General features: G+C 33.7%; 1 protein-coding gene across 1 annotated transcript; it reads left to right on the top strand.

The window, feature by feature from the left end:
• The first annotated feature begins 2118 nt into the window (after positions 1-2118).
• Positions 2119-4052, top strand: LOC129233634 (zinc finger protein 271-like). The gene has a single exon (XM_054867607.1). The coding sequence runs from the start codon at positions 2144-2146 to the stop codon at positions 3197-3199; it is 1056 nt and encodes a 351-aa protein (XP_054723582.1). The 5' UTR covers positions 2119-2143; the 3' UTR covers positions 3200-4052.
• The last annotated feature ends 5524 nt before the right edge of the window (positions 4053-9576 follow it).

Genomic DNA, 9576 nt, shown 5'->3' with positions numbered 1-9576 from the left:
GACATTTTCACAAAAGGAACATTTAAAAAAGCATTTGTCGATACATACCAATGAAAAGCCATATTCTTGTGATTTTTGTGGAAAGGCATTTTCTGATAGTTGGCACTTGAAAAGGCATTTCAGGATACACACTAATGAAAACCCATACACTTGTGAATATTGTAAAATGACATTTACTATAAGAGGAAATATGAAAAGACATTTGAGGATACATACTAAAGAAAGACCATATTCTTGTGATTGTTGTAAAAAGACATTTTCTGATAGTTCAAATTTGAAAAGGCATTTGAGGATACACACCAATGAAAAACCATATTCTTGTGTGATTATGTGGAAAGGTATTTTCACATAGTGGACATTTGCAAACACATTTGAGACAACACATTGAAGAAAAACCATATTCTTGTGATTATTGTGAAAAGGCATTTTCTGATAGTTCAAATCTGATAAAACATTTAAGGGTCCACATAAATGAAAAAGAGTATTTCTGTGATTAATGTAAAAAGCCATTTTCTGATAGTTTGAAGTTGAAAATACACTTTAGGGTACACACTAATGAAAAACCATATTCTTGTGATTATTGTCAAAAGACATTTTCACAGAAAAGACATTTGCAAGCATATTTGAGGATACACAAGAATGAAAAACCACACTTGTTATTACAGTAAAAGGCATTTTCTGATAGTTCAAATCTGTTAAAACATTTAAGGGTCCACGTAAATGAAAAGCAGTATTTCTGTGATTAATGTAAAAAGCCAAAGATAGTTCAAATCTGATAAAACATTTAAGGGTACACACTAATGAAAAACAATATTCTTGTGATTATTGTCAAAAGACATTTTCCCAGAGTGTACATTTGCAAACACATTCGAGGATACACACCAATGAAAAACCATTCTCTTGTGAGTATTGTGGAGTAACGTTTTCTCAGAAAGCAAATATGAAACGACCTTTGAGGATACATACTGAAGAAAGACTTGTGAATATTGTAAAATGACATTTACTCTGAAAATAAACAAGAAAAGACATTTTTGGATGCATACTAAATAAAATCTGTGTTCTTGTGATTATTGTTACGAGTCATTTTCTTACAGAAATGCTTTGAATGTACAGGGGAGGATACACGTTTAAAGAAAATCATATTCTTGCGATTATTGTGGCACTCCAAAGTTGTTCTTTTATTCATAGTGTCCAAATGTGCCCAAAAGCATGTCCAAATGTACATCATGTAAGGGTACAAGTAGACAATTTTTTTGTTAAGTTTTGAAAAAAGTTTTTATGTCTCCTAATATTTGAGCATTTATTGAGATAAATCTGGCCCGTTTCTTGAAAAGAAAGTTCATATGATATGAACATGAATCATATTATCAATTTTATAAGAACTTGTTTTTATAATAACATAAGAACGATTAAATAATATGAAATCTTTTCAGCTTTTTCTGTTTGAAGGTGCTGGTTAATTCCAAGTTGAGCTCTGTGGAACTGGACATCGCATCGTTGACATTGGGAAATTGCCTTTAGATGCGAGTGATTTTCAAATGTTGAACAATTTCGGATTGAGGTATGCTGTCTCGACGTACTTTTGCAGGATGCCATTCTTTGTTGCACTCCATTTTATATCGTAAAAAGATAATTTAATATCATGATACAGCCTTAAAAATTTTTAAATCTAAGAGTGTGTGTTGAACATGACCTATGTATAAACACCTCTTTGCACAGAATACTTAAAAATGCAGGCTCCAAAAGCTTATTTATATTTTTTTTTGAAAACTTGCTAACAAGGGTATTGATTTAGAGTCTTCGGGAAATAGGTGCCTTTGACGACAGATGTCTTCATCCGACTGTTAAGAGAAATCCCTATTTTTATGATTATTCTCTAAGGACATTCATTCCTCAACAAAACTAATGTAAATGCACTTTTTTCTAAATGCAGATTGTGGAAGCGTTACAACTGCTCTGGTTAGTGTAAAAGTAAACGGTTTACATGCCCAACTGAAAAAAAAGATGAATTAAATAACGTTTATATAGTGCAACTGAATAATTTTGAACCTACCTGAAATCTACTTTTGTGCTACTGCTTCATTTAAAAAAATAATCCCTGAATTTTTTTGACATGTCAGTTCCTGTAAATACAAACTCAAATATGTTTGAAACTCTTACCACTGAAGAGAAACCTTTCGCTTGTTATTGCTGTCAAAAGACATTTTCACATACTTATGATATGGAAAGACATTTGAGGATACACACTAATGAAAAACCGTATTCTTGTGGTTATTGTGGAAAGGCATTTTCTGTTAGTTCAAGTTTGAAAACGCATTTGAGGATACATACTAAGGAAAAACCATACTCTTGTGATTATTGTGGAAAGGCATTTTCTCAGAGTCCCCATTTGAAAAAGCATTTAAGGATACACACTAATGAAAAACCGTATTCTTGTGATTATTGTGGAAAGGCATTTTCTGTTAGTTCAAGTTTGAAAATGCATTTGAGGATACATACCAAGGAAAAACCATACTCTTGTGATTATTGTGGAAAGGCATTTTCTCAGAGTCCCCATTTGAAAAAGCATTTGAGGATACACACTAATGAAAAACCATTTTCTTGTGATTATTGTGAAGAGGCATTTTCTGATCATACAAGTTTGAAAAGGCATTTGAGGATACACACTAATGAAAACCCACTTTCTTGTGATTATTGTGAAAAGGCATTTTCTAAAAGATCCAACTTGAAAAGGCATTTGAGGACACATACGAAAGAAAAACCATACTCTTGTGACTATTGTGGAAAGGAATTTTCTCAGAGTCCCCATTTGAAAAGGCATTTGATGGTACACAGTGTCGAAAAACCGTACTCTTGTGAATATTGTAAACTGACATTTTCTGGTAGTTCACAGTTGAAAAGACATTTGAGGGTACACACTACTGAAAAGTCATATTGTTGTGATTATTGTGGAAGGGCATTTTCTGATCATTCAAGTTTGAAAAGGCATTTGAGGATACACACTAATGAAAACCCAATTCCTTGTGATTATTGTGAAAAGGCATTTTCTAAAAGATCCAACTTGAAAAGGCATTTGAGGATACACACTAATGAAAAACCGTACTCTTGTGATTATTGTAGCAAGTCATTTTTTCAGAGTCACCATTTGAAAAGTCATTTGAGGATACACACTAATGAAAAACCATACTCTTGTGATTAGTGCGACAAGACCTTTTCTCTGAATTCAAGTATGAAAAGGCATTTGATGAGTACTGATTACAGGGCTGCCAGTGGCGACTAAAAAAGCAACCATTGCAACTATTTTGAGAAGTTACAGACTATGACGACTATTTTGGCTTAAATTAAGGCAAAAGTGACCATTTTGTAAAAAAAAAACCTGCTACTATTTTGCCTAAAAGTGATTAAAATGTAAAATGGTTTTCTTAGTAACTCTGTTTTTAATCTTATTATTTTTGTTTCATTCTTTATTTATTTTTTTCGATTTCTTACACACAAAAAAAAAAAAAAAAAAAAGAAATTATTTGTACTGGCAAATTGTACAAACTCAGTGCTTAATCTGTAGTATTCCTTTTTTGTGAAAGATATAATGAAAATCATTTCTTACGAGGCAATACAGCATTACCATACATTTGGAATACCTGGTGCAAAGAAAAAAAAAAAAAATCGTAACTCTCAAATTAAAGTGGTCAAATTCTATATTTAATATATTTTTTCACTGTAAAAAAATATGTATATAAGAAGTGTTACATCGAAAGAGCGTACATGAGTATATGCATCTATTTTTTGAGTTATTAAAAATACATGAAATATTTAACAGGGGTGAAGTTATGTAATGCATGCAACATTTTTCCCCCCTTCAATTAAGGAATGTGTTTCAGATAAACTGTTTCTTTAACATCTGGCAACCCAGCCATTTTTCCCTGCTTGATGCTTTCTGCTGCTGTATCATTCCGACAATGTCATTTAATGAACATAGAGCAATCTGCCTCATATTACGGCATTTCACTCTTTACTAATAATGAAGAGTCACAGGCAATATACCAATAGCCCAGTTATCCCATTCAGAGACTGCAGTTTCGTCCCTGTTTGGACTCGTCAGTCTGGAATAGGGAATAACTAAACTGGAGGCAGATGTCATTTCATTAAAGCTGGGATTGCCAACAAACTGATACATATAAGCAAAGTGGATAACCGGGCTGTCAATATATTGCATGTAGTCTCGGACAAGAACGGTAACTGCTTGATGGAGTGATGTTTTTTTTTCTTCATTTTGAAAAGATAAAATTATCTGTCACAAGTGCCTGTAATATTCAGTGTTTTGTTAGAACAATTTTGTAACTATCAATGAATGTATGTGAATTCTTAACTTGTTTTAAGTGATTGTTAGTTATGTTTGTTGATCAATAAAAAGATGCCTCTTGAAAAGTTGGTCGTGCGATGATGTGTACACCCATGTAATGCTTGCAAGTCGTTGCATATGTATAGAATATAAAAAGTAAAGCGCAAAAGTAAAAACAATGGGGGGGGGGGGGGGTGTTAAAATGTGCAAAGCAACTATCTTTTAAGCGAAGAAGATAGGCAAAATGTTTTTTTTTTTTTTTTTTTTTTTTTTTTTTGTACATCGTAAGCGATATACGCTATGTAAAACTATGTTCCTAACTAAATGAGATCAATAAAGCAAAACTTATTGCCCCCCCCCCCCCAAAAAAAAAAAAAGACGGGGGAAATAAATAGTGTCAACAAATTTGTCTGGCTAAGTTAGTTAATTTGATAATACCAGATCAAAGAACTTTTTTTCACAAATACAACTCGATAAATCTAGGTAAAAGGTGAAGTTACCTTTCTTTTTCATACGGGGTTCAGGTGCACTTTTTACTACTCCTTTATGTTTAAGGCGGATAAGCTGATTTGTACAATTTTCAAATTTGTGGTTTTAGAAAGCAGTGTGGGAAAGAACATCCAGATTGAGAGCTAAAATACCCCCTCCCCGCCCCCCCCCCCTTTTTTTGTCGGGTGCCTAAGTACAATTGAGCCAAAAGTTAAAAAAAAAAAATGTTTTCTGCCATACAATCGTGGCTCACTCCTTTTAAAATTATTATTTCATTTAAAATATAGGGCTATGACCCCCCCCCCCCCATGTTTTAAATGAAATAGAAATGTATTGAAGCACTTGATTCTGATAAAGTATAATTAGTCAAACCATTGACATAGTCAATCTAATTATAAAATAATATTTTCGTAAAAGTTTTCTTTTTAATGGAACTGCCTGGGTATTTGTTTGCATTCCTTTGACATTTTTGCAAAACTGAAAAGCTTCTTAGATTATTTCTCAAATCATTCAGGCAACGCTGTCTTATAACATCTGTGACTGTCAATTTAGTTATTTACCCACTTCCTTAGACTGTATTAGGGGGCACCACCCCCTGTTCGTTTCGCTCGCCACCTGCTGTGACTCAAGCCGAATGCGGCGGATGACCATTGATAGTTTTAATGTTTTTACCCCTGAATGTCCGGCCTCTTAAATTTGAAAGGGTGAGACAGAGCGGAATTGCTTTCCTTGGATGTCCTGCTTCCAACAGTACCAGTATCGACTTGGCAGACACTGCCAATCCGGGAGAGATAGGGTTACAGTCACACATACAAACCAATAGTTCATAAATTAATAACATTGAGGAGAATTGTTACGATTTTAAGAGTATTAATGATGAGGGGGAGGGGTATTCTCTCAACGGCAGATCTACCACTCAAGTTGTCTAGTTACTCAATAGGTGACGCCACTTACATTACTTTTTGAGTTCAATTTATTTCATCAAGTGAGTAACCAGACAGCTGTAGCGGGGAGTCACCTGTTAGGAGAACACCGCATCGTATATGATTTAGAACGGAGAAATTTACTAATTATTACTACTTTCATTTATATTTCTTACCAAATGTTCCTATTTAAGTACTTTGACTTCTTTTAGAGCTGTATCCTCATACACGAATTTATGGCTATTACTGAAAAACCATTACCAAATATTTGCTAAAAAGTCTGCTGGAGGACTAGCCCTAGGACTTTATAACTTCCTGTTTTTTATTCCGTTCTGCTTCATCACCTTGCTGAATCATTTAACTCAACGTCAGTACTTCTGAATTTGACGGCCTCCCCGAACTTACTTCCTTGTGTGTATGATAAAGTTGATTGTTAAGACCAGGCCTGTCAAAGTGTTTATACTCGGTATATAGTATAGTGAAAGAAGCAAAAAACCCGTCCAAATACTAGGAAAGACATCGGTTTTTAAAAGCCAGGATGGTCAAATGCCCTCTACTTAAATGACAATGATTCATCAATCTTAAAGAAACTAAAAAAGTAACAGTTGAAAATTCGGCAATAGTTCCCTATTTCTCAACTTTTCGCTGAATCTTTTCTCTATACACAATTTGAGAGGGCGAAAAAAGACCAGAATCGATATTTCAATTACTCACTTACAATAATTATAAGGTGAAAAAATAAAAAGGTTACAACGCACTTGCCCGCATATTTTAGGCAACTTGAACATAAAAAAGGATGCAAACATTTTGCGAAAGAAAGGAGAACATTTGAATTTTTAAGTAATTTACTTTGAAGATGCTGTTACGAAGCTTAAACGTAGTCCTGCTGGACTTTTTTTTTTTTTTTTATTATTATTTTTTAATGGTTACTGATTAAATTTAACAAAACTTTTATGGTTTTTATAAGTTAAAAAACTATGAAAATACCTCTTTTTTTAACAAAGGTAAGATTTTTTGAGCCGCACAAAAGCAAGTGTTAATAGGTGCAGTAGAACGGGATTTTCGTCTGCTACAGTACCTAGCTTGTCTTGTTGGTCCATTCGAACACGACCATTATGATGCCGATTGAGGAGGAGGAGCCGCTTCATGTCATACTCTAGCAGTGAGAAAAACGCGAACTTAACTGTGACCGATTGCCATTGTTGAACCGTGGTTCTTAGTTGGTTGATGGATTTTTGATCTCCTTATGTTTTCTACTAAGCTATTGTGTGCTTATTAGAGTAACTCCTTTTTTTTTTAAATGTTATAAGTTATGAAACCATCTTTTTTATTAAATACGAAGCATCCGTTAGTTAGTATATTGAAGTAGTTTATCCATCCAATGTTGGCAAAATGTAACAGCGGAAAAGTAATCCACCGAACTTTTCTCAACCATTTCATTATTTTGATCCTGGTGGGAAAACGATCGTGAGTATCGAATCTTTTTGAACAATTGCAAAGGTTTTATGAGATCCTTCTTCTGTTTCTACTATTTAAAAAACATATATAGCTTGTACGATTTTATATAGCAGTTTAAATGGCTAAGAGCAAGTGTTACATTTTTCTTGGGAAGCCTGATGTGGATCTAATGATATAGTTTTTGTTGAAAAAAAAAAAAACTTTTCCGCTATGTGTAAGTCACTTGACACTTTTACTTTCAATGAGGGCTGTACCCAGGCCCAGTGTTGTTTGGTTGAAACCACGTTAGTTTAAACTATGGTTCAAAAAAAAAAAAAAATGTTTTTTTGAAAAACATTTTTTTTTTTTGAAAATTTTACATATTAGGGGCCATTTATTAATTACATTAGGATGATTTTGGCAATTTTTGACCCCCCCTCCCACATGTAAGGGTACATAAAATTTTTCAAACCCCTCCCCCCCTATTCTTACGTAAGATTCCATTTCGTTTTTCAAAATAATAAAATGTTGTTAGGAAAGGATCAGTTACACCAAAACTCCCAGTTTAACCTAAGTAAAAGATTTTTATTTTTCAACAGATAAGTTATATTATTTATTGCTCTCGCTGACGCTGCGGTTGGTCCAAATTATCTAAGTACTTTAAATACTGTTTCACGCAGCGTAATCTCAAATACAGTTCTTTTTCTAACACATACTAATCTTACATTAATGGAATCGCTATTAAATTCACTATTGTTAATTTTTTTTTTAAACTTTTTTGTGTAAAGAAATATTATAAAGTTGGAATCTAGCCCGAATGTTTTTTCGACAATTTTTTGTATATGATGCCATACTAATTAAAAATAGATATGCCATACATAGTGCGATTCTTTTATGAAAAATTTACACTAATCTTTCTTTGTGAAACAATTAAGAAACTGTCCTAATACCTTTTTCCCTTCCAGGCGCAATTGTAGTACAATCCCTGCCAAACCACTTCACCGCGTGTTTACGAGTTTTCTCGTGACGTCCGTATGTATGTATGTCGCATACCTGAAGAACGGTATGTCCTATTAAGTTGAAATTTGGTACTTAGACTTTTAGTGGGGTCTAGTTGTGCACCTCCTTTTTGGTTGCATTTGGGAGTTTCTAAGGGGTCTTTAGTACCTTTTTGGGGGAAAATCATTGTTCATTTCGATGCAAACTCAAGTGGTGTTATAATTTGGCGGGCACATGTAGCAAAATCAGCCTATATTGGGCCCTGCTAATATAAGCAAATAAAAAACAAAAATGTATAATAATGTTTAAAATCACTATCAATGGGTATGGATGGTAATGACAGCAATAAAAAATTTTCTACTTAATTTGATAGCTACACATCAAAGCAATACGCATGAAGATTTCCACACAATACATTTTTGCTTTACAAGCAAACTTAAGGTGTCTGCTACTAAAACTGAATACTGTTTGGGTTAATAGTGCCGCCAAGTGGTTATGAAAGAGTGTAAAAACTGTTAGATGGTAATGATGCAAAAGGTCAGGGACAAATTCAAACTGTTTCACAAAAATTTCAAAATTACAATCAAACAAAAAAGAAACTTTGTTTAGTTACAAAGTTAGAAACAAAAATAGGTATTATTGTCTATCACTGTTAAATCCATGTCATTTTGTTGGGTAGAAGGTGAGAATTAAATAGTATTAAAAAGAAAATAATAAAAAAAGATTTATGAGGTTGCAGTGCAAGGGCGCCCATATAGGAGGGAAAAGGGGGGGGGGGCCAAGGCTCCCTTTGAAATTAGAACTTCCTTGCTTTAGTGCTTTTTTCATTGTAAAAATGTATAAAAATTTCTTTTCCAGCCATTAATGAATAAGTTATTAAAAATATTGAATTTTAATATCTCTAATCTGTATTGAGTTCCATGGGGAAAACATTCTGCTAAACCATGGGGAAAATTTTTGAGCCGCCCCCCCTTAAAATTTTGCATATGGGCGCCCTTGTTGCAGCAAACATGGGGCGGAAAATTCCACATTTCTAGAGAATGACCCATTTACAAATGCATTCAGCTGATGTAAAAACATGCTTTTTTTTTTCCCACTTTACTTCAAACTGAAGACTTCGCAAAAAAGGAACTGTACAGTCCGTAGAGCTACAACATCGGAGCAGCACAATGGGTGATGTGCTTTTGAAACACAGTCCCTAAGATTTGACACTGTTGTCACATATACGTGGTAAGTTGTACACCACACTTCTTGTACCACAGGTACGCGAGCACCGCACCTATGTTGATAAGTACCTTTTTTCCCCTATAAAAACTTGAGTTCATATCTTGGGAATTGCACCACTGCTCTAAATTTTAATTTTTTAATTGGTTAATTTCTTAGCCCTGA

Source organism: Uloborus diversus, unplaced genomic scaffold (assembly GCF_026930045.1).
Source record: "Uloborus diversus isolate 005 unplaced genomic scaffold, Udiv.v.3.1 scaffold_566, whole genome shotgun sequence".
NCBI classification, from domain to species: Eukaryota; Metazoa; Arthropoda; class Arachnida; order Araneae; family Uloboridae; genus Uloborus; species Uloborus diversus.
Note: the sequence above shows the minus strand (reverse complement) of the source record. Positions and strands in the feature narration are given on the sequence as shown.